We start from the raw sequence: 25,928 nt of genomic DNA on the forward strand, positions 1-25,928 counted from the left end.
CATTACATCTGCGAGCCATTTCTCAACATCACACCATCTGGATTCTCAGAGATACCTGTGATATCATAGTCACTACTGAGTTTTGACACGGTCAACGTGTCAACAGATGTCTGTTCTCTCCATCTACCCACCTGGGAAGAGTAAAGTGAGTTTAAAAAATGGAGAAAACATTCTTTAGTGCGTACAGAGATGCCACTGTTCGGAGCGCCTAATCTTTCTAGGTTTGTCAAAAAAGAACGCATTACTTGTGTCAGCAGCTTCACTGATTGGAGTTGAGAACAACCCTGAATGAAGATTGGTTTGTGCCTTTCACCTCACTGTGGACTGCACTTGTAGTTTCACATCAAATTGCCCAACACATTTTAATTATTGAGGCTTGGTAGTCTCAGACTAATCGTAGTCTGTATCTTTCTAACTGCCACAGCCTGATGAGAAATCTAATATTCTAATCTTGCGTATATTTAATCAGGACACCTTTGCTGCATGTTGTGCAGTGGTCCAGTTACGCATAGTACCAGAGTCAGAGAATAATTGCACAAGGAGAAAAGGAGCTGCTTTACATGGTCTGTGCTTGTAAAATATCCACCGTGTTGTGTCATCTAACGTAATATAGAACTGCAATATCTCTCTCTCTTTCTCTGTTTCTCTGTGGGCAATTTTCAGTAGACCCTTCATGGGTGTGTGTGACTGTGAGAGAGAGCGCATGTGTGAGTACGCTTATTTGTGTGTATGTGTGTGTGTGTGTGTGTGTGTGTGTGTGTGTGTGTGTGTGTGTGTGTGTGTGTGTGTGTGTGAGAGAGAGAGAGTGAGGGGCTCTGAGTGTCTGTGTTCGAGGTCTGTGCACTTGTGATTTCCCACCCGGCAGCTGCACAATGGGGACGGATGCCTTCGGTGTGAGGCAATGACCCCCCCCACGCCTCCACACACACCTACACTCACACTCACACACACACACACCAATGCACAGATGCTGGGGAGGCTGGTTAGCAGCGGCTCCAGCGTAGGCCACTGTTGCCTGGTGCCCTCGGCGCCAAGCAACCGTTCCCAGGCGCTCACCTGCGTTCTCTGGCCTGTGCATCACCAGCTATCCTGCTCTGGCCGGAGTCCCCAGCTGCAGCCCAGCGCATGCTGGGGGCGTGAACCAGCCCGGTGCTGCCCGCGGAATCTCAACGGCGTCCGTTTCCCCGGGTGGTCTGCAGCGCATGCAGGCGTGTATCTGGATTCGGGAGGAGGGACTGTGTGAGGAGGGAAAAAGATTTCAAGTTTGCCCTGCTGACATAGCAGATCCCCCAACAAAACTGCCTAGCTTGCTCTCTCCTCTTCTCAACCTACCCCTCCATCTCTCTCCCTCTGTCTCTCTCTCCCTCCCCCCCCCCCCTCTCTCTCTCTCTCTCTGTCTCTTGCTCTGTATGGTTGCTGCACGTTTTACAAAGGAGCAGGTCAGCCGTAAAGAAGCAATGAATGAAATAAAGGGGAGCAAGAGAAGAGATATGAGGGGGAGGAGCTCAGGCTGAAATGACCTTCCATTTGAAATATATATGTATAAGGCTGTGTGTGTGTGTGTGTGTGTGTGTGTGTGTGTGTGTGTGTGTGTGTGTGTGTGTGTGTGTGTGCGCGCGCGTTGCTTTAGCTGTTTTTCCTGTGAATTGTTGTCAGCTGTGTGGGAAAGCAGCACTATGCTTAAGTCATTAGGACTCCACAAGAACATTCTCTCCCCATCTCTCTCCTGAACACCATTCCACTGTCCCTCTGTCTCCTGAACACCATTCCACTGCCCCTCTCTCTCCTGAACACCATTCCACTGCCCCTCTCTCTCCTGAACACCATTCCACTGCCCCTCTCTCTCCTGAACACCATTCCACTGTCCCTCTCTCTCCTGAACACCATTCCACTGCCCCTCTCTCTCCTGAACACCATCCCGCTGCCCATCTCTCTCTCCTGAACACCATTCCACTGCCCCTCTCTCTCCTGAACACCATTCCACTGCCCCTCTCTCTCCTGAACACCATTCCACTGCCCCTCTCTCTCCTGAACACCATCCCACTGCCCATCTCTCTCTCCTGAATACCATACCACTGTCCCTCTCTCTCCTGAACACCATACCACTGTCCCTCTCTCTCCTGAACACCCCCCCCCCCTTTCCTGGGTGCACTTAGAACACTGTCCAACTCTTCCCCCCAACTCTCTTATCTTAGTTCTGAACACCGAGCCCTTCTCTCCTGAGTCTGCTCTGAACACTGTCACCATAACTCAGCCTTCTCACTCCGTTACATCAAAGATGGAGTCGAAAGCAGTTTAAATGAAACAATAACTTTAGTAACAAAACCAACAGCGGAACCCAGATACATAAACCAGAAACCAGGCAAGGTTAAACAAAAAAAGGACAAAAAACAACCAAGCAGAAAAAAACATGAATGTTCAGAACAGAACGGCAAAACAAAAGTCACAGCAAATAAATCCAAAACCAGAGAAATGATCCGACAGACAACAGCTCAGTAACGTCAGTCTGGGCAAAATGACACTTCACAAAGAGCTGAGAACAGGGGTGTGCTTAAATACATAAGCAATCCCAGGTCAGTAAACAGGGGCTGGAGAACGAATACAATTAACAGGAGGTTCATGGGAAGTGGAGTGTGTCGCTCACTCACTCACTCACTCACTCACCCAGTGCGCTCGCCTTAACCCAGCCTGTGCATGGGCCTTGTAATGAATATTCCAGCTCCACCTGCACCTCCATCCTCTGGGTGTTAGCGGCTCACACCGGACACTGTAATCCACATCTGAACCAGAGCAGGTCTGGGGTGGAGCCTGGATCAGCGTTGCTAGACGCTGGGTTATGGTTGTTTTAGGGTTTACTGTGCGATCATTCAGGCACTGAGAACAGCTCTTATCATACTCTGAAGCTTTATTTTTTATCTCTTTCAATCACACACACGTCACACACACACACACACACACACACTCTTCAGTCATGAAAACAGCAGTGCAGATGACATCATTACAGATGAAGAACAATAGAGAAAAAGAGACAGGAAGTTAATATGGGTTAGCCTGTAGTCATCAGCGGCAAGGCCTCTGTGTTCTTCTCGTGTATTACACCTGTGGGCTCACTGTGTAGCATGTCCGCGTGTGCACTGAGATGGAGTTTAGCGTGACGGCGTGTGTACGCGTGTGAGTATGACTAAATGCTAGTTGACACTTATGTGAAAATCTGCATCTGTGTATCTGCAAAGTAGTGTCAGTACTATCAGTAGTGTCAGTAGTAGCCCTGCACAGATTGACTCACAAAGGTGGAATACTGGAAAAAGCAAGGAAAGTTTTTATTTTTTACACATTCATTGAGTATCATCTGTGGCAGGTGAGGGTGATTTTGAAGATGGGTTTCATAAATGTATTTAAAGTCATACCTCCTCTGACAGCCCATCCTAAAACTGCTCCATTTTGTTTGTGGCACATAACCAGCCACCAACACTACCAGATAGCCAATCAGCATGTACCTGATGGCCAGCTCCACATGACGCGTGGTCAAGATTTTGGAGGCGTGCACGTCAGGGCGTCTGAGCCTCCGCCAGCTCTGCTCCTCGTGATTCCCTTACAAGGATCTTCTCAGAAGTATAAACCAGTATGAAGAAGCATCTGTGACGTGACACAGCACCGGGCTCTTCCTGCCGGGGGTCAAACTCGCAGACATGTTCAGGGCCTGGGTGTTCTTCTCTTAGGACTGGCCACATGCTACTGTGCCTCACCTACATCTACACTCCTGAAGCCTGTCTGGCTGGATGGTTGAGTGTGGTGTCTGATTCTATCTGATAACTGTGTGGTGTGTTTCTGAACACACACGCACACACACACAGCATAATCATGAGCGATATGCCTCTAATCCTTCACTAAGAGGCACATCAGTCTGTCTGTGTTGATTTGTTTGTGGAGGACAATAGCGTGGTAATTACAGAGTCTCGCGGCAGCAAGAATTAACGGTGTACGCGTGCCAGACAGCAGAAAATCGGAACTGTGATGAGAGAGAGCAAGAGAAAGAGAGAGAGAGAGAGAGAGCGATGCAGCTGAGGATAGAAAAAAGTGGACACACTTAATAGCGAGTGAAAAGCTTCTCTGTTTGACTCTGGCATGCACATGAAAGTAGCCCCACACACTCCGTCTCACCCACTGCCCTATTTTGCCTCACGTGAACTCCACGCACTTGTTCCTGGGCGGTGGGCGACGGAAGCCGCTTGCCCACCTCCCCTGGGCGAGAGGGGGGCGGGGGGAGGGGTGGCCCATGCACGCCCTGGATTGCAGCTCCATTCAGCTCCAGACTGAGAGCCTCATCACCACCCCCTCCCATTCACATCCTGCTACGCCCCTCCCCCACCTCTGCCCCTCCCGCCACACTCAATAGAAGCAGGGTCATGGGGAATGTATTCTGTGTGTGTGTGTGAGTGTGTGTGTGTGTGTGTGTGTGTGTGTGTGTGAGTGTGTAGAAGGGAACAATAGGCAGATCGTGTGTGATCCATACTCTGGCAGCACAGGTTTGCTGGCTGTGTGCTAACACAGCACGCTGGCTTACCAGTAGGAAAACCTCGCCTTCTGTCCCTGTGCCGGGTGGGCCAAATTTGTGCCAAAACACACACACACAGACAGACTACACTACATACATATTACACACATGCACACACAAACTACACACATACTACACATTTATGACTCCCTTGATATAGTGCTAAATGCTACACATGGAGACCATTCTACTACAGATGAAAGTGAGGTATCAATGCACACCGATCAGTTTCATATGAGAGAGAGAGAGAGAGAACGCTTAAAAGAACTTGAGAGCGGGAGCTCCTTGGTAACCAAAGCACAGATGAACAGAGGGGCTGTACCCCTCACTCTAAGGCCCCAGGGTGGGTGTGTGTGCGTGTATGTGTGTATGTGGAGGAGGAGGTGTTTCCCAGGGTTGGGCTGAGTGTATGTGCCCATGTGTGTATGGGTTTGTAGGAGGAGCTAGATGTAGTAGTGGACTCTGATGTGATGGAGAGTAGCGGAGACAAGGTCTAGAGATACAGAGGACAGAGACAACTCTGTTGGCCAGACACTCCAATGAACTAGGCAACAGCAACAATCACACATTACTCTCTCTCACACACACACACATACACTCGTAGATGTGCATGCACACATGTTGGAATAATGGTGTTCATCGGGACTTCGCTCAAGTCTATAATTAAATACTTCAAAAAGAAGGGTAAGGAACTGTGTCTGTTAAACCTCTGCATCTGTTTATTTCTTTAGCTCATTTGTTTGGTTTTTCAGTTATAGATACAATGTGTGTTTTAAATGGGGCTGGTTGTGTGTGTGTGTGTGTGAGTCAGGGGCTGATATATCAGCGGTGTACTCACTCAGTAGTGTCAGTGGCTGACCAATGGACAGAAGCAGAATGCTAATGTCGCTTCGCACTAATCTTGCCTTGACTGACTGACTATTATCACCTCATAGGCTATCTGTGTGTGTGTGTGTGTGTGTGTGTGTGTGTGTGTGTGTGTCTTGGCCCAGGGGGTTGCCTCCTCTGTGTAAGCAGAGTGGTTCCCACATGCTGTTGCTTGCCTCACTGTCTTGTCCATGTGGTGTCTGCTCTGTGTGGGTTTCTCAGGGAATCTGTAGATCTGGCTAGAAACCTCTGACCCTTTTTACATATATGTCCTATAACCTGTAGACTATAATACAGTGGATTTATTCCTGTCAGTGTGGGTTGAATGTGTGTGTGTGTGTGTGTGTCGGGGCAGGCTGTCGGGGATTATGGTGTGTGTGAATGGACTTAAGGAGCACTGGGCTCAGGCTGATGGGGAGATTGATGCTGGGGACAATGCAGATTTTGTTCGGCTGCTCTGTGCTCAGGCTTTGCAACTATCCCAGTTTCACACACACACCCCACCCTACCTGTGCTGTGTGTGTGCGTGCGTGCGTGCGTGTGTGTGTGTGTGCCTTTTGATATTCATTTTTTGGTCACATCAAAAGACTATGTTGCTCTTTGAAACTTTGCCTACCTCTCTCTTTCTCATAACAGGTTGTTTTGTGTGAATGTAAACCACTCAAACTGGCATCTGTGTTTTTTGTTGAGCTGGGTGTGTGTATGTGTGGGCGCGCGCGTGTGTGTCTGTCTATGCATGTTCATGACATGTGATGTGACAGTACCAGCTGCTGTCTTCATTATTGCATTGTTTAGCCCTAGCTGCACCCAAATTTAGATGGGCATGCATGTACACACACATACATACACAAAGTAAATAACTGACGTAAAGCAGAAGACATGGAAATGGAACCAAGGTTTAGAGCACTGGCTCGGTAACTATTAAAAAAGAAGCCCAGGAGAGATCAGGACGCCGGAGGGTTCTGGTGGACTTACTGATGACTCCCACAGTCCCACAGGCAGCTTTCTGCATTCTCACTCTCGTTCACATGTGCACAGATTTGCAGTCACAGCAAATGATCTGAATTGTGTGTGTTTGTGGGTGCGGTTGTGGGTGTTGTATTTTTTTTTGTTGTATTCTTATTTAATTGAATACTACTGTAGTTAAAAAAAAAAAACTTAAATGAAACTGCAGTTTGTTAAGCGTAACTGAGGCGGGAGCAGTTCTCACTGTCCATCTGGGAAGTGTGGCGTCTTGACGGCTCTGCTTGAGACTCATGAATAAGCTCGATTAACAACTGCATGGGCTGCGACCCTGTTGTAGTCTGACCGCACTCTCGGTCCGCTTTCAGGGTGTTAATGGCCCATCAGTTCCTGGGAGCCCCATCGACGGCCCTTCACACCTGCGAAACGCGCACACACACTTGTGCGTACACACACATACTCTGTTGTGTGTTGATCTCTCCCTTCTTAGCCCCTGGCCTTTTGGTAGTGCTGGTATTTGAGGTCATGCTGCCATAAACCGCAGGGGTCTTTCCGTAATAATTGGCCCCACGCCCCTGTAAACAAGCCATTTGCAGCAGGAGCATCCCTTCCCGCGTGGGACTGGACCGACAGGTCCTCCTGCACTGAAGAGCTGGGACTGCACGAGACGGCCAGGGGAGATGCGTCTCCCAGCACGGGGGCGGCGTTGTAGAGCCGAGGCCGCGTGTGGAAGTGCGCCCGCCGATGGGCGGAGGAGACCGCGGATTGGTGTTCCATGCTATCTTTGCCTTCTGGTTGTTTGCTTTTGTTTGTCTGTGTTTTTTAGTGTTCAGGCCCTCAGGGTTACACACTCAAGGGTCTCTCCTTCAGTCTCATTTGTCTTTTAAGTTGTAACCGTTTTTATATCTCAAAGACCTTTATTGCCACTTCTAATGGGTGTTGTGTGTTTTCTGCAGCTGTGTCTAATCTGGACGAGGAGAGCAAGTGGACGGTGCACTACACAGCTCCGTGGCACCAGCAGGAGAATGTGTTCGCACCAGTCTCCAGACCTGCCTGCGTGGAGGAGCTTCACCGACAGGCTAAGGTTAACCTCAAGACTGCCCTGCGAGGTGCGGCGCCCCCACACACACCAGCGCAGTCCCCACAGCTCATGCTACACACACACGGCGGCCCCTTCCTTCACACACACCAGCGCAGTCCCCGAAGACCAGGCTGATGTGGGGCCATCATCTGCTTCGTACAATCCTTTAACCAACTGGCATGTAACTCAGTTGCTCGTCTTTAGTTTTTTTCTGCATATATTAAAGCACTAGATTAATGTAATAGTACCTCAAAGAGATTTATGCAGCTTGTGCAGTTTGGAGTTAAGATCTGTAATCAGAATTTATGGTTTCAAGCACAAGATGTTTTACATTAGATACTTTATGCAGTAGCATTGCCATGGGAACCAGGTTAGAGGGCAGCAGGTAAGCACATGACGAGGTGTAAACTGCTGCCTTCATGCCTCCCCGTCGGACACCTGTTGGCCAGTGGCAGGGATCTATAGCTGACCCGGGATCAGTGCGGGGGGAAATGCAAGCTGAGCCCACATGGCTGGAAGGTGAGCAGCCACGCAGCTGCTGGATAGCGGGGCTGTTCTTGTACAGACAGCTGCTTAGGTCTCTCACACCACCACCAGCCTCAGCCGTGCAGGGGAGAGAGAGAGAGAGAAAAAAAGAGAGAGAGAGCATAGAAGCAAGACAGAGAGTGTGTGTCAAGACTGGGAGGGGCTGAATTGAGTAGAGGGAATTCTATACACCCCATGTCTCACATTACTTACATTAGTGGCTTAGCCCGATTGTTTTTCTCCTCCCTCTTTCTCTGTGATCCTCCTTTTCTTTTGAATGTTATACATAACAAGGCTATTGCTTGCACACAAGCTAACACCCACACCCTGCTTTTCTGTCGCTTTCTCACCTTCTCTGTGGCAGTGTACAACTGTCCTGTGTTTCCAGCTTTTCCTGTAGGTTAGGGTTAGTGGACTTAGGATGTGTGTGCGTGTTTCATTTAGATATGAACTCCCTAGAGAGTGAGACACGCTTACAATTTACAGTTACACTTTCACCAGCAGTTAGTAAACGTGTAAAACAGGGGAGTCCGTTTAGGTAATGGGTACCATTTATCTCAGTCAACCACACACAGCTCCTCTTAAGTGTTAATATATCACCATAAATGGATAATGTACATTCTAAATGCGCAAACTGAGCTTGTATCACACAGAGCGGATGAACAGAATGCAACTGACTACCAAAAATGAGAGAAAGCGGACATGTATAACTTGTTCAGTTTCTTTGCTTGCTAATCGGCGGTTTGTCAGCTAATGCCATTCAAGTCTTAGACGTTCAAGTGATTTTCGGGGGTGGGCGGGGGTACGGATGCCCTGAGAAAGCCCTAGATGTTTTATTTTTATTCGCCGAGTGAGGATGTACAGGATGTATATACAATCAGCAGGTATTTCTTTTATATGTGTGTTCTTGAAGCTTTATAGCTATAAAACCGCCATGTCCGCGCAGAGACACGCACAGAAATCGTAAAAACTAACATTTTACAACCGACATTCATCTTGCCCAACTGACATTCACCTTGAGTTTATTATTCTATGCTGCCCCCTAGTGGAATATTAGTGGAATATCTATTATTCTATTGTCCATTTGTTAATTTTAATTTCAATCATTCTAGATTCATTTGAAGGACTGGATTAAAACCATAATTGGTCCGACCCACCAGCCATATGTTTCACACCACTGAAGAGTGTAGCTACTTAGCAGGCCAGTAAATGTGCTTAGATGGGGAGGCCTGATTTAGAGTAGAGGGTGGAATTTGGAACCTTATCTGTATCATGCCTCAGAGCTCGTTAAGAAACACACAAACCCTGGTAAATTTGTTCATGTGAGATTTGACCAGCATGCAGACCAGCCCTGTATGGACTAATGAATGTATGCTGCCTGTCACTCCGACCAGTTCTCTTGGAGGCCGTGTGGGCCCAGGCTCTTCGGTGTGTCCCTAGAAGTGTGTGTGCACTAGGAAATGACAGTGTCTGCATGGGTGTGCGTGCTGCTTTGTGGATTTCCGCATGTGCTAGCGGAGCTCCCACAACCGATGGTACACAACCAGCCGGTGCACATAGCTCACACCGCCAATGGTACTCAACCAGCCGGTGCACATATCTCACACCGCCAACGGTACACAACCAGCCGGTGCACATGGCTTACACAGACACCAACTGCCAGCCCAAGTTTGATGCTTTTGTCTTGTGACAAATCCACAAGCATGTCTGCACACAGAGATACAAGCACACATGTGCAATCATTTCTCTCCTGTCAGTTCACATGTGGGATTGTCGCACAGCAGTTGCTATGACTCATGTTCCGGCAGAATCAGACAGTTTTCTACAGAAAGGCAGGGTGTGTAATTGCTACAGGCTGTTCAGGATCAACAGCATTTTGCCCCAATCTTATAGCTGAGCATGGCCTGTTTTGGAGGACTGGGTCTCGAAAGCCTGCCTTTGTGAAAAAAATAAAGTCTTCCTTTTCTTCACTGTTGCTATTCGAGAGTGTGAAGTTGTGTAGGCGTGCTTTAGGGTTGGGTACTGTGGCAGGTCTGTCTGTGGATACCAACAAGACATGGAACTGGCATCTGCAATAAGCAGTGTGAAAATGAGACACGCTTCACTGATTACACTCACACAGACACACACACAGGTCATGCAGTCTCTAAACATAAAAAAATCCATACATGCCAAATCCTTCTGTTCTTCCCTTGTGCACACATGCACACCCACACAAGCCTGTGTCAGTGACAGATTTTACTTATAAACATCCACAATCCTTTGTTATCTGTTCTTTCTAAATTTTGTTATTTGTTATTTTCTTGTTTTATTAGCGTATAGAACGGCTGCTCTTTTTTACCAGTAGGGGGAGCTCACTGAAGATTTCACAGGCCTCCCTCATCTTCAAATTACTTACCATAAATATGAGTGCTTGTCTTTCTTACATTGTCAACGTTGTCGGGTGTATTACTCTTTCTCTTGACTGTGTGTCCTGTGTGTTTTTGCAGAATGTGATAAGTTGAGGAAAGATGGCTTCCGCAGCTCCCAGTACTACTCTCAGGGCCCCACCTTCTCAGGCTCCGCCCACTCGTACAGCAGCCAACAGGATGATGAGGACGCAGACGCCGAAGATGCTGATAATAAGGTGAGGTGTTCTAGGCAACGTGAGCGCTCCCAGCCTTGCAAATGCGCATGCCCTCACACCATGTCGTTTACGCTCAACCTGATGGTGGAAACGGTGTCATTTGTGAGTAGTGCCCAATAATGTAAGTGGGAAGCAGAAAGATTTGGGCATGTGATTTGCTGCCCTCTGTTGGAGAAAGCAAGCATAAGCAACTAATTTGAGTGCTTCTCTGGACCAGCTTCACACTCATACAAGACCAGTGAACACAAAAATTATTTTATTGTCATGGTTTTACGGTTATTGTGTTAGTGTTATGCAAATTACAATATAAAGACTCTTAAAGCAGTAAGTTCAAGACTGCCATCTTCTGGTGTGTTCATGTCAGTGTCGCTGTAGTGGTCCAGTCTCAGATCTCTCTCTCCCTGCTTGATGAGTGCTGCCAGCCATGCGTGGCCCCATTTCAGCAGCCAGGTCTCTGGAGATTCACTCCACCTGTTTCTCTCAGTTTAGGGCATTAGTCATATTTGCTGCGTGTAGCTATGGGCACGAGTTACTATGGGGAAGCACAATAATGGCCAAATAAATCAAATCAAATCTCTGTCTCCCAGATTTGTCTTCCTCTGCTTTATTGTCTTATATATTACCACTACTTTAGTATTCCCTCACATTCCTATTGTAACCAGAGGTTAGAGAGAACAGCCATACTGGTGTCTTCACTGGTGTTTTACTAGCTTTCTGTAAATCTTTTCTTTCCCATGGTAGACAAATTTGTAGTGTGGTACATGTATAAGATAACAGGGAATCTTTGTGTTGTCTTATGTTGTGTGATTTCCGGCACAGGAAGAGATGAACAGTATCAAGGTTTTCTTTTTTCTTTTTTTTTTACAGCAAGTGAACAGATTACAAATCTTTAATTCTCTGTAGTTTATGTGTTGGAAAGACTGATTCAAATTCTTGTAGCAGCAGCTTTGGGTGGATGTTTCTCAGTGTTGGGAATTTCTCAGTGATGAGACCCAGTGGATAACCTGGAAAGAGCCTGAGCTGTGATGCGGCTGCCCAGGCTTTTCGTGGCCCGCACTGCTGTGAAAGGCCCAGGTGTGACATTGGGAGTCAGACAGCAGTGTGTCCGTTTGTAGTGCAGCTGAAAGAAGCTCCAACTGACTAATCACAATGCGTGAACTGAGTTTTAATGCCTGGCTGAATTCTCACTCTCCCTCTTTTCCTGACTCCTCTCTGCCTCACTTCTGTCTGGGGGTGAGTGTCTTTTCAGAGTGTGTGAGTGTGTGTGAGTGTGTGTGTGTGTGTGTGTGTGTGTGTGTGTGTGTGTGTGTGTGTGAGTGAGTGCATGTGTATGCGCATGTATATGCGAATTTGAGTGTGTGTGTTTTGTGTCCAATTGACCATGAAAGTGCAGCTTGTACTCCTGGAGCAGTAGAAGAGCAGGCAGGGTTATAAGAGCCTCTGGCAGTCAAATGAAAGCAGTAATAAAAACTGTTTTGCTGTAGGAGACCACCACCCCCACCCCTCCCTACCCCAAGAGCTTAGTTGGTACACTCCTCTCTTCTCTGTCCACCAGAGGTTTAGGGGTGCCCTCTCTGGTACTGAACCCTCACCTCTCCCTCCTCCTTCCCTAGTCCATTGCCTCCTCTGGAGAACAGGAGACACGCGCCCACCCAATGAGGGCCCAGACTCCAGTGCAGAGGGAGGGGCCAGAGGTCGATGGGCAAGAGCTGCGGTACAAGACCCTGCCTACCCCTGAGGAAAAGATGAGGCAACAGGCTCAGGCCATTGTGACTGACATTGTCCCCATCAACGTCACAGGTGAGACACGCACAGGGATCTGTCAGGCACAGGTAAGGAGTCAGAAGAGACTAATTCAGCTAAGCACATTCGGATAGCTACACAGGGGCCGTGGATGTGTAGAGCTCCAGCTTTTTGAGGTATTACTCTGACCACTGTAGGGCAGACGTTTGTGCGTGCTTCTCTAAGCCATTGCCAAGCGCTGACATCAGAATGCCTATGGCTTAACTGGCATTGTGGATTATGTGGACTGTCAGTGTTCTGTGCTTTTGTGCGTATAAACATGGGTCACTGCATGGTTGCATGTACTAACACATTAACAGCTGAATCTTTGGTTATATTAACCTCAACCGCCCCTCCCCCAGCTCTGACCTTCTGTGTACTCAGTTATAACTTTGACTAAGCACTTTGTTCTCCCTGATCTTGGAATGAACTGTCAAAGGTCAAACACAAATCCTTTCACGAAGACCTTTATACACACACACACACACACACACACACACACACACACACACACACACACTGTGTACACACAGTCATTCAAAAATCTTAAACCTTATGAAAACTATTTCCCTCAGTGGTGTTTCTGAGGGAAACTCAAATTATCATTCTCTGCAGCACTCCACTTTGACTCAATTAAATGAAGCAATATTACATTTAAAACACCTCTCATTCTCTCTCTCTAGCTCTCTCTCTCACACATACACACCCTGAATGAGTCTGCCAGCTCTGCCAGTGCCTCAGATGCCTTGGCATTCTCTAGCTCAGTCTGCCAGCAGTGCAGTCCCTGAAATTCGCTTGCCCAGGTCCTGCCCCCCGAGTACACACACACACACACACACACACACACACACACACACACACACACACACACACACACTGGCTTTGGCTTTGATTATATTTTATCAAAGATGGCATACTCTTACTTTCAGTGAAGAAATCAGAAATTGTCACCTTTCCCTCAGAGTTCATCTAAGAGGCCGATAATGGGAGAGAATTTATCGGTTTTCTTTGTTTTTTTGTAACATTTGTTCATGTGTCTGTGGGCTTGTGTGTGTGTGTGTGTGTTCTTTGCATGAGGAATGCATGCTTGTCACTAACTGCCTCCTTCTGCCTGTCTGCCCCCCTCCCCCACACACAAACCTGCCCCCTCACCTGGTCTCCAGGGGAGACGTTTGACCGGCAGGCCAGCGTCCGCCGCTCGCTTATAAACATGGACACTCTGGCCCGCCGGCCCAAGAAGGCCAAGCGGAGAAAGACTATATCAGGGCTGCCTGACCACGTCCAGCCGGATCTAGGTATGCTATGGCTCTGCCAGTCCCCGCCTCTAGTCTCTCCTGCCCCGCCTCCATCAAGTAGACCCCACCTCCCATCTACCCTAGGATAGCCCAGTCTAGTGTAGCCTCCAGTCGCACTCTCACTGTTTTTCCGTTTTTGACTCTGATTTGAACCTCCGTCCATCCCCCAGTCCGACTCCCTCCCCCTCCAGCTCCAATCTGTATTCCTACACCTGAGCAGTGTGCAGTGTTTTTTTTTTTTTTTTTTAACTTCCGGCCCCAAGGCCATTCCTCCTTCCCGGACAGCGTGTCCCTTCGTCCTGTCTCCTTCAGCAGACTGCATCATTCCACATCCCAGCAGCATTCATCGCTGTCTCACACAGTCTTTACCCCTGAATCTCCACACTTCCTCATTACATAACCTCAGCATTCAGCACCTACGATCAGATGGAACCCGCTTCCACTCACCGCCCCCCCACCCCACCCCCATCACATCCCCCCGGGTACATGGAGGATCGGTTCCTGTTCCTGAGCGCTAACACTCGGCCGAGGCGGTGAGGGCTACATATAGAGCCCTGCGCTTCACAGCCCACAGAAGCCTGGCTTTAATCCCCTTCGCCATGTTCTCCTGGCAGACCACGGCATATTTTCTGTGTTGGAGGAACAGAGGAGGGGGCAGGGCCCTGCAGCTGAAGTACCTGCAGAGGGAAAGAAAGCTCGGGGCACGGCCACGCTCCACCAAGTGTCGAAACAGCCGCAGTCGAAACACTACCTGTGCATGTAGATGCAATGATGCGTTTTTAGACCTGAAGCTCTTTCTGCCTTTAATGCCACTTCCCCCCTACACTAGAATGTAAATTGAAGGGAAAAAACCCTCTGTGTGGTGTTTCCTAAGTCCCTTTCTCCTACTGTCAGTTATAGGAATGAGTCTAATCTTTTAACCATCCTAACCTTCGGTATCTAACCTTGGATAGATGGGTGTGGGTGCAGCAATGGGGCTCAAGCTCTCAAATGATGTCCTGACCATGGCAATGAAGTATGAATCCTGGCTTAAGTGCCGTTTTCTTGTTTATTCAAGCACTGTTTCTCTGTAGATCAAAGCTAAGCTGATGTGCTAGCAGCGCCTTTAAGACCTGTTTTCTGACACACAGCCTCAATGTCACGATTACTCTTGTATGGGGTTTCAGTTTTCCCCATTAAAAAGTGATGCTAATGGGATTGTGCATTCCGTTTTATTGTAAAAGATGAGTGTATGGTGCACCAGCACATTTACATCTTACACACAGCATCGTTTTTGCATTTGTGAGGTAGCAATAGCATTTTAAAATTCTGTGCTTGCATTTCTGTTAGCAAATTCAAACGTGCTCACGTGTGTTGGGGTTGTGTAGGTGGGTATGTGTGAAAAAGAGGGAGATTGTGTGGGTGTGCGCATTTGTGAGTGTGTGCATGTCTAAGAGAGAGAGAAAGAATCCGTCTGTCCATGTTACTATACCAGTTGCTCATCCCCCATGCCGGAAGACTATCCTCTTAGCAAGTGCACATTCACACAAGCACTCTTAGGACTAGGCAATATACCAGCAGTCTGCCTTTAGGCTATCAACACTAATCAAACTTTCCAGAAGTTATTAACATGTCAGATGCAGTTGCAGCTAATCAAATTAATTAGCTCTCCCAGTAGACAGACTTCAGTCCGATTGACAGCTGATGTCAGGAAGGGGTAAAGGGGTGGGAGGGGGAGTGGAGAGCAGCTGTATTCTTGCTCATGACTGCGTCTCATTACCGTTGTGCTCTGCAGCGGCTAAAGGACGCGGAGGGGAGCTCCGACCACAGTCCATGTTTATTCCTGGACACTATTCGACACTGGCACGTTCCAGCAGTGTGTGCTCCACACTCATGCGCTCCGAGAAGAAGGATTCCGGCTGCCAGACCGAGGAGGTAAAAATTGTCCCGCCCTCCATGCGGAGGATCCGGGCACAGCGGGGCCAGGGGATCGCTGCTCAGATGGCGGGTATCTCCACGTCTGCGACTAACGTATCCACTGTGTCGGACGGCCCCTCCTCCGGCCCTCCGGTGCGCATCATGGCGCCGCACTGTAATGGCGAGTTGCTGCGCTGCCACAGCCTGCCCCGCGGTGCACGCGTCTCTCTTAACGCAGCTCCGCCCTGCAGCAGCAGCCCGTCCGGGCCAGGCAACGGCTCAGCCACACCCCCTCGCCACATCGGCAAGCTCCAGGCTGACGAGACCGTGGTCCACATGAGGAATACCCCCAGGACCAGCACGCCAGCTCGGCCCAAATCCCAAGAGGTGAGGGGTTCTCGGGGGGAGTGGGGCTCCATCTCTGGCCCTGCCTGCGTGGTTTCTCCTCACGCACCCTACTCCACGTCACTCATCCCCAACGCCACCCTGTCGTGTTCATCTGAGGTCATTGCCCTCCATGCCGCACCCATCCCGAACCACCAACCACACGCGGAACCTCTTACCATGGCCTCGACCCACAACGGGGTGAGCTCGCCCAGCACGACAGCCGGTGCTGACACGCCAGAGGCGGACACACAGAGGGCCAGTCAGTCCGACAGTAGTTTGACCAGCCACAGCACCGTCGCGGCTGGGACGGCCTCATCAGACGAGCAGTGGATTTACGACACCCCCGAGAACGTGCCGTCCAGAAGGACGCTGACCTCCAACTGCTCCACCCCCATTGCTCAACTATATAACAGTCTGGAGCACTCCTCTAAAGGCACCGACTCCAGCTCCCTCTACTCAATGGACAACGACGGCTACTACACTTCTATGCACCTGGACTCTGGCCTGACTGCCAAGAGTCACAGCGTGGCAGGCAGGCCAACCAGGCACAGCATGTACGAGTGCATGAGCCAGCTGGGAGACCGTGCTTCCTGGTACAGTGACCGCTCGCTGTCCCGTTCCATCTCCCTTCGGAAGTGTAAAAAGCCGCCCCTCCCGCCAGCGCGGACAGATTCGCTTCGGCGAAAGCCCAAGCACGTCAGCCACGCTAACAGTGCAGTGGATGCTAGCAGTGGGTCAGTACTTAATGAGTCACTGATCGCTACCTTACAGCAGTCCCTCCAGAATGGGCTGAAAGGGAAAGGGTCGTCCACCTCACCGTCTCATAGCCCTTGCAGCGACTATGAGGAGCCCTGGCTGCTGCGTTCGAGAAGCCAGAGTAGCGTAAGCGCCGGGAGCAGCGGGGTGTCGGCTGCAGGGGTTGCTAATGTCTATTCCATCTGTCATGTCACACCGTCACAGAGTGACACCAGCAGCCTGCGTTCAGACTACGCAGAGTCCTGGGGCTATTATGTGGATTACCCTCGTCCGCATAGTGAGCAGACAGTGTCATCTCCTCATACGAACACTTTGTCTAGTGGAGGGCAACCGGGCAGCATGGCAAATGGACAGGGTATCCAGGCAACTGTCGCTCCTGCCCAGGGTGATGTGTCAGCAAAGCCTCAGGCAAACACCTCCTCACCTGACAGGTTGCATCGGTTGACCTCCCCTTCGAGTGGATATTCAAGTCAGTCCAACACTCCAACTGCTGGTACCCCTGTCCCCTCCTTCATGAGGTCCATGTCACCCTCCGGCTGCAAGCCCAAGCCCCGTGTGCCTGAGAGGAAGTCGTCTCTGCTGTCTTCTGTGTCCATCTCCTCCTCTTCCACGTCGCTGTCCTCCAACACCTCAGATTCGACCAGAAACAGCATTCCCCCTCCACCTCCACCACTACCACCTTCCTTGACATCTGCACCTCTTCCACTTTCCAGCCCGGCATGCACCATATCCCAAACCTTCCCACCCCCACCTTCTTCTGCATTGCTCTCCACCCCCATGCAGGAGGCATCCATAAATTTGCTATCCTCAAACTCATCTCCTGAGTTTCCACCACCCCCTCCACCAGAGATGTTGAATGATCACAGCATGTCACTTAATGGCTCTTTTAGCCCCACTCTTCATACACCACCTCCCCCTCCCCCTCCCCCCCCCCCCTCCTCCTCCTCCTCATTGCCCTCCCATTGGCTGTGCTTATGCTCCTCCCACAGCTCCATCCCTACCCACCATGACACCAGCTATTCCTTCCCCTGCACACTTAGTGGGAATAAAAGATAGGCTCAAGCCATTGAGCTCAGTGAGAAGGTCATCCTCCATTCACTCTGAGGAGTCTGGCAGGTCTGCCATGCCAGTAATCACTCCCTTTGCCCTCCAGAGTGTGCAGCTCCGATCAGTCAAACGCCCAGAGAACAGTGGGGTGGACAGTTCCAAATTTCAGGAAACAGGAACTAACCAAATGACAACTAAGCCCTGGACACCAGAGAAGTTAAAAAAAATAGAACATCTGACTGTTTTGCCTCTGGCATCTCACTCAGCTCCAGATAAGTATGGACCACCAAGTCCTTCATCCCCTCAGAAGAAGCTTCCTGCACATAGCAGCTTTGCTGCAATGCCACTTCATGAGGTAAAACCTGTGAAAGAATTGCCCTCTGAACAGACTTGTGGCCTTTTGGGTGATTCTATAGACCTTAACAACGTTGTACCTAAGGATGAAGTGGATGGACTGGAGAGAGGCCTGTCGCCACAAAACACCACACCCAAGAAAAAACCTCCTGCGGTCTCCAAGAAGCCCAAATTTCATATCAGCATCTCAGCTTCAACACCTGAGCATGTGCAGGAGGTGGAGGAATGGACTCGGGCCAGTGAGAAAGATGCTGCTGAGCATCAAGGGCTTCACGAAGACGTGACTGTTGGCTCCAGTAGCACAGAAGCTCAGGAATCCCTCTCTGTGGAGGAGCAGGAGAAAGAGAATGATGAAAGCACCACTAACAGTTCATCGTCTGGTGAGATGAGCGAATCTGAAAGTAGCATGCCTCCAACTCCTAGTCAGGCGGAGGAACCTTCCCAGACTGACATCATCCAGGAGGCAGGTGCTGGTGAGTTTAAGGACACTTCAGAGGGAGAAGAGGAGGAAGAGGAGTATGGAGAAGATGAAGATGGGGTGGGCAGCACTACAGGATCTGTCAGCTCTAAAGATGATGAAAATGGTGAGTCAGATCTTTCCTAATTTTCCTCTCAGTAGCAGGGGATCATTTGTCTAAGTGGGTGACATATATGCATACATTTTTCATAACTTTCTTTTTTTAAATGCTGGAAACATGGGATTATAATAAATGTTCCCTAATGTTTGATAAAGTACAAGGGAAAAATGTACAGACTAAAAGAAGTCAGACTAAGGCACATGAGAGAAACTTTGTTAGCATTAGAGCAGTCACACTGTGCTTTACCAATTTTCTGAAGGTTAATTGTGTCATCTGGTAGTTAATCAATTTTAAGGAACTGTGAGTGAACCATCAATCTGGATATTGGCAGTTATTCTGAGTATTGGTTATGCTGCGTAATTGGAGAGGTTTCGAATTTCGCCTCTCTGGGGGTGTCATAGTACAGCTGATAGTACTTGGTTTTCGTTTCCTTTGTGGTCAATCAAAGCTGAGGTTTTTGTTTATTTCCACCTTCTCCTGGTGAAGCGAGGCTTAATGTGGAACACCACTACAGCAGCCATTTGGGTGTGTTCTTCCTCTTCCTCCTGTCCCCCTCTCTCTTTCTTCAACTCTCATTCTGTACATCCAACCACCCCTCCCCTTCCACCATCTGTCCTCTGTTCTGTCATTCCCCTTTACCATCCAACTCTCTCTCCTGTCCAACTCTATCACCTGTCATCCTGCTGATCCCTATTTTTCGATTTCCATTTGCAATTTAATTCTCTTTAATTCAGCTATTTCAACTGGTCTTTTTCTTGTTTATTTCCCACAGTCACAGTCTGACTCTCGCTCACTGTGTCACTCTTTCCACTCTGTTTTCTTCCCTTCCTGACTCTCACTGTGCTCCATCCGAGCTGTTACACTCGCCCTCCCTTTCCCTCATTCGACCTCTCTCTCTCTCTCTCTCTCTCTCTTGCTCTCTCTCTCTCCTCCCCCCCTCATCATGGTGGCAGGATGGGTCTTCCTGGGGCAGGGCCAGTTAAACTGGAGGGGAGGAGTATAGGTCAGCCCTGGGTAGAAGAGGATGGAGGATGGAGGGAGGAAGGGCGGGGAGGGAGGATGAGTAAAAGGGAGCGCGTAATGCGAGTTCGCCTGCATCGTCTCAGGCAAGTGCAGATGGGAGACGAGCAGAGACAGAGAGAGGGGACAGGAGCAGAGCGGCTCGACTCTAATGGGGAGCTGCATTCGTCTATGAGGATGTAAGAGCACAACATTTTGTACTTCATAGGTATTTGATTTCAGGGGTCTATAGGAATTAGTGTTTGTCCTCCTGTGTGTCGAAGACCGAATGAGGTGTTTGCATGTTCGAATATGTTTCTCACTCAGATGAGGTAGCAGACTAGACTGTAGCTGTAACTGCAGTTGGGGACTTTGCCTGTCCCATCATCTGTGGGTGTCGCATCTTTCATTCTAAATATTTCTGTCTTCTGGTGTTGCCTGTACATATTACAATGTGTTGATTATTTCACTCTAGAAGTAAGTATTTGTCTATCTACACACTATTTATAGATGCAACATGGTTTTTGGCCGTGACTGGCTTTGTAATGTGTACTATGTATGCAGTGTACATTTTACAGAAGGTATGAGAATGTGGGTGGTTGTTTTTCCTCTCCATAAAGAACACTATGTGTCAGAACACATAACAGCTATAGCTCTTGCTCTGCTGTGAATGCCAATGTGTGATTCGTGCGGAGTGTGAGTGTGCGAATGTAACACCATGCCACGCGCCTCTCAGGTGAGGTGTTCGAGCCCAGCACGGCAGGATCCTCGCCGGCGCCCGGCGTCAACAGCAACGCCTTTAAGGACATGGTGACGCCCACACGGCCCCGCACCACCGAGGACCTCTTCGCAGCCATTCACAGGTACTCCTCCGCCCTGTCTCTCAGCACCCTGTCCTCCTCCTACTCCTCCTCATCGACCTCCAATCCTGCTCCCCCTCTCCCACACCCCCTCCATGGCTAAGCCTCCTTGCCCACCCTCATCTAACTTTAAAGCAGGCCATCCTCTCCACTCTCGGACAAATCCAGCAAAGCTGGACGGTGGAGCAGGTGGAGAGGCTTTTGCAGGGCCCCTGGGTCCCTCCACTGGAGGCTCTTGCAGAGCCAGGCTGTGTTAGTGGATGAAAAGAGCCCCTCTCATTCAGTCATTCATTATTCAGGAGCACAACACCCTTGTCCTTATTCCCACGGGCCACAGGGTCACATGGGCTTTAGCTTAGTGATCTGGGTATATATGCTGGGTGTGTTTAGCTTACAAATATAGATACACATACACTTACACTCCTAAAGCTATTTTGAATTTGTAACCACATACCTTAGAACTGTGCTCTCTTGTTTCTGTTGTGTGTAACAGTTTTTTTTAAAGATCTACAGCATGTCGCACTATTTCAATCAAGAGATTTGCTCCCCCCTGCTACTGTACACGTGTGTGAGTGTGATAGTGTGTGTGCATGAGTGTGTCTGCAGTTTCTCCCTGAAATACTACTACAGTGAAATGTTGTTAACCTTAAAATAGAAGGCAACACAGAGTATGGCATACATACCTAGGCTACATGTTATGTGCACTCATCCACAATTCATTTAACCATTTTTGCCTTTCATAGCAATATGAACAAGACATTTTAGAGATTCAGTTTTAAGTAATGTTTGATATTATGCCAATTATATGATTTTAATTAGTTTGATCTCACTTCTGCCATAATCCCTGTCTGATTAAATGTAGAATCTGATAAAGAGTTGATCAGCTCGGCTTCCGTGCCTTCCTCTTCCTGTTTTTCTCTTCTGTGACTCGCTGTTCTATTGTGCCTCATAACTCATGTCCTTCTCCTCTACTGAGATCTTTCATGTCTGTCATTCTTTCCTTCCTGTTCACCTCTGGGCTCCTTGGTCTCTCTGCTCCGCTGTTCAGCCTGGCCAGGCTGGACGTGAACTCTCCCCAGCATGCCAGGTGCGCTCTGGCAAGTAATTGCCCGTTGGTGCTTTCCCTCTCGCTGTGATGCTTGGGCAGGATTAGCCCCATAATCCCTAAGTGCAGGGATACATTTCTGCTCTATTCCCTCGCTAATCCCTCACTCCAATAATCTGCAGCAGTGGCGCAGTGCTAATGAATGCGACTTCTCCCAGAAGTCGTTGCCTGGCGAGTGTGGACGTCCTGCGCCCCTGCTGGCAGGGAGAGGAAGTGTTCTGTGGTGTTTAAAATGCTTTTTGGGCAGTTTTCCCACTTGGCTTTGTTGATTAATTCTGCTGTCCCTGTGTTTGCGTTAGTAGCAGCCTTCAAAACCGCAAACTGTGCAGTTTTTATCTTTCTGTTGGCTTCTAAGTGACTGCATTTAAATAAAAGACTCAAGTGCAGTCCATGCTCAAGATGCCGCTGATATCTTGTGCCATTAAGTTATTCCTGCTTTTCTGATATTCCTGGAGCATGGACTCCTAGACGCTCTCCTGGTTAATCAAAAAAAAAAAAGGCAGAGAAATCGATAAAGGGTGGTGGCTCCTCTGAAAAGTTAATCACAAAATCAACTTTGTTTGAATCTGTTCAGCCTGAGGGCAGAAGAACGTGAAGTAAGCTTAACTGTGGACTATGGGTAGAGAATTTGTTCTGTGTTTCCGGCTACATAACTAATGCATGTCTAAGCTAATGCACTAAGAATAGACAGAGAACTTGCTTTTAGATGCAATTCACTTTTGTGTTTAAAGTTTCTGTTTCAGAGAAAAATGCATTTTGCCATTTGAGTAATGAACATACATCAGTTCATACCTTCTGCCTTTTAAGCATGCCTAACACACACACACACACACACACACACACAGACACACACACACTCACTTTCTCACTCTCTTTCCCTGTCTCCTGTTCTTTTTTTCTTTCTACAGATCTAAGCGGAAGGTTCTGGGACGAAGAGAGTCTGAGGAGGACCGGTCACGAGGCCACGCCTCCTCTCCCCCAACCACACCCACAGAGTTGGGCCCGGCACTCAGCTCCTCCCTGCCCCGGCAGACGGGCTCCATCCAGCGCAGCCTGCGCAAGACAGCCACCAGCAGCGACACCTTTAAGGCCCTGTTGCTGAAGAAGGGCAGCCGTTCAGAGACCAGCTTCCGCATGTCGGCCACCGAGATGCTGCGTTCCACTGACCCGCGCTCCCAGAGGGCTCGCTCCCTCGATTCCACGCTGGACCTGGCCTCACCAACAGGGGCCCCCGACAGCCCCTGTGCTTCCCCCAGCCGCAGCAAAAGAGCACCGGAGGACTGGGCACGGAGCGAGGGTGTGCTCCCACGATACTCTCTGGGCACCCCGCCATCAATGTCCCCTTCCTCTCTGATGGGGCCCAAGTACGGCCGGTCACGCACGCCTCCTTCTGCTGCCAGCAGCAAGTATAACGCCCGCAGCCGAATCCTCAGCAGCCCCATGACCGTCATCTGTGAAAGGGAGGGGGAGCTGGCTGAGAGTGGGGAGGGCTGGGATGAGCCACGCCCTGTTTCTCCAGCAGCCACGCCCCTTGTGGTCCCTCAGGACTCCAGCAGCACTTTAAGTGAAGAGGAGAGCAGTTAGGGGTTCAAAAGACTTTTCCTCAGATGAGGGGATGAGCTTGTCTCCGTCCTGGCAGTAGCAAAGACTGGGCCAGTAGACGCAGACACCAGGGGTGTGGGGTTCCAGGCCACTCTCCAGGCTCTGTGCAGGACTGGACGAATCTGGCCGTGCGGAAGAAGACGAGTGCAAGACCACAAGGTGCCTCCTTAACACTAATCAAATTTCTGTTGCAGCAGCTCTTCATAAAGTCAGACACAAAAACAACAGAAAGAAATGGAATCATCTCATTTGAACTATTTTTGTGGTTGTTTGTTAGGGAAGGTATGTTTTCATTTTTGGTAGTACATTCATTTCCGCAAGCTTATCCATTGTACTCCTGTTTTCTTCTGTCTATTTTTACTGTTTATTTTCTGTTATCATTCATTTCCAGTCTAATGGATTTCAGGAATAACTGTACATTGGGAAGATGGGTTAATAAGGACTGATACACAAGCAGTATGTATTAGCAGGAGAAACTGCTAAGTGATCCATTTTGGCTGCTGGAGTGGTACTAGTGGGTGGATGAGATTCATTTTGTGGAAGGCTCAAAGTGCTGTAGAGGGTCTCCTGGCCACTGTTCGCAGTCCAGTCCCTTAGAAGCCACGACCACCTCCTGCTTCGCGGAGGTCCACGGAAGCACGGTCATGTGCTCCATCACAGTTTCTTACTCTCTCTTCCTCCTTGTGGTTAAGATGGGCACGCACACCCGTCCTGAGCATGTGGGCGAGGCATGAGAATAGATGTGGAGCCCACATAAGAGGACTGTTGGAGTAGCACAACGGAGACGCTGACTTATTGATAAGATGCTTTGTTTTGATTTTTAGCATGTAGCGTTTGCACTGTGTATGTCTGTTTGTCTGTTTGATCATTTAAAAAGAATTATGCCTGTATTGATTGTAACCCATTTACATGGCAAAGAAACAGTAACATTTTACATTAAAAAAAGAGAAAACTTGCTTAAAACAAATAATAAACCTGCTTTGTTTGAAATGGTTTGGGTAACCAAAGAGCTAAACAGTAAATAACGTAGCCAGCTGTCGCTGTCGTACTTCTAGATTCTGGATAAGTGACGGCATTTATCTGGAGTTCTAAGGGTTTGCTGTTTTTCAGCCCAGACCTTATAAAGGTGGTTGTTTCCCATCAATGGTAAGTGTTCATAACCTCACCAGTAGCATTAGTTATTCACCACTCCATGGACTCTTCACACTGGGCTTAAACACAGTTTAGTGGGCTCATCGTTTAAGCCCTGAGAAACCCAGGTAAAAGGGAAGCACGCACTGTTGTGCACTCAGTAGCATGCATCTCACCCTAGCTTAGCGACTTACCACTGCTTTCTTCTGGCTGATGTGTTTGTCTTGTCTTCAGTCTCCAGTCTAATGGAACAAGGGCAGATTGTAAAGGTGGCTTAACGAGAACTGATTTACTAATACCATGTAGCAGGCATTGCTTAGTTACTCCTGGTTTGGGCTACAGTGGGTGATGAAGACAGCATAATCATTCTACTGGCGGAAAGGTGCAAAGCATGCTTTCTGTCAGGTTTGATTGACTTTGTGTGGTTTATAGATGGTTCAATTGTACAGCAGCAATAGAAACTATGAGGCCTACTGCTATTGAAAATGTTCTGAGTAGACATTAAATACATGAAGATGAGTGACTATACTGTGAGTTTCACCTTTTGAAAAAGTTTTTGAAGACCTGAATGATCATCCCCCTGGACTGTGGAAACGCAATGAGAAGCAGTTGTAGATGAGTGGTTCGTTTCTCAAAACATTGGCTTTGGGTCGCATTATGATATGCATCATTATAAATCATTAGGAAACAATTTTAATAAGGTATGGACTGAAAATACCAAACCCGTCTTTTATGGGTTTGGTTAAGAATAGCTTTTACTTAAAGGCTTAATTACTAACTCTTGTCTTGTGACCTTTCCACAGAAAAGACTCTTCTTGTGAAGTTTTATATTGTTTTTTTATGTATATACATACAAAAATGATTAAGAAATAACATCTGGACTTATTTTCAAAGAATTTGTACATTTTAGAAGCCCTTGTTAGAGGGGAGTGGCTTACCTTTGTAGAGTATTTATTTTAGAATCGCTAGAATGTGATTTCAGATAGTTGACAGGGATTTAAATGGGAGATATATGTCTCAATTTATATTGGTTAGAGGGGGAAGCTGCATCACATTACCTTCCAACCCTCATCAATAAAAGTCTGGCTTTGAGATTTTCTTTTCCCATAGCAGGATGTTTATGAAGTCTCACTACCATATTGTTGACAGAGTTACAGAGTTAGAATGGGTAACCAAAATCAAGGAAAACGTGAGATGGAGGAAGATCTCGATACGGATGACTGCTAACCCTCTTGTATATGTCTCTGTAATAAAACTTCGTGATGTTTAAAAATGGCCCATCTGTCCTGTCTGTCTTGATTCACAGCCACCTGTCAGCCAGTTGTCCAAACTACAATCTCATTAGTGCCGTCGCCATGACACCCACAGCCATTTGTCATTTCTAAAAGCTTCTGGGAGGTCATCACTTACAGCTCCTCCTTATCCACCCCCTTCCTCATATTGACTATTGCTTATTCTAGAAGGTTGTAGGACACTGCCAGCCCTTAGAATTTCAAAGCCTTCTGTTCCACACGTCTGT

General features: G+C 48.4%; 1 protein-coding gene across 1 annotated transcript; it reads left to right on the top strand.

The window, feature by feature from the left end:
- The first annotated feature begins 5,099 nt into the window (after positions 1-5,099).
- Positions 5,100-25,684, top strand: nhsl1b (NHS-like 1b). Its single transcript, XM_035524586.1, is given in 8 exon segments — positions 5,100-5,239; positions 7,342-7,494; positions 10,481-10,617; positions 12,231-12,417; positions 15,469-17,636; positions 17,638-18,718; positions 20,448-20,574; positions 22,585-25,684. Coding segments are annotated over 8 exon segments (4,584 nt in total). The 5' UTR covers positions 5,100-5,184; the 3' UTR covers positions 23,261-25,684.
- Positions 25,685-25,928: the final 244 nt, after the last annotated feature.

Source organism: Electrophorus electricus, chromosome 3, assembly GCF_013358815.1.
Source record: "Electrophorus electricus isolate fEleEle1 chromosome 3, fEleEle1.pri, whole genome shotgun sequence".
Lineage (NCBI taxonomy): Eukaryota > Metazoa > Chordata > Actinopteri > Gymnotiformes > Gymnotidae > Electrophorus > Electrophorus electricus.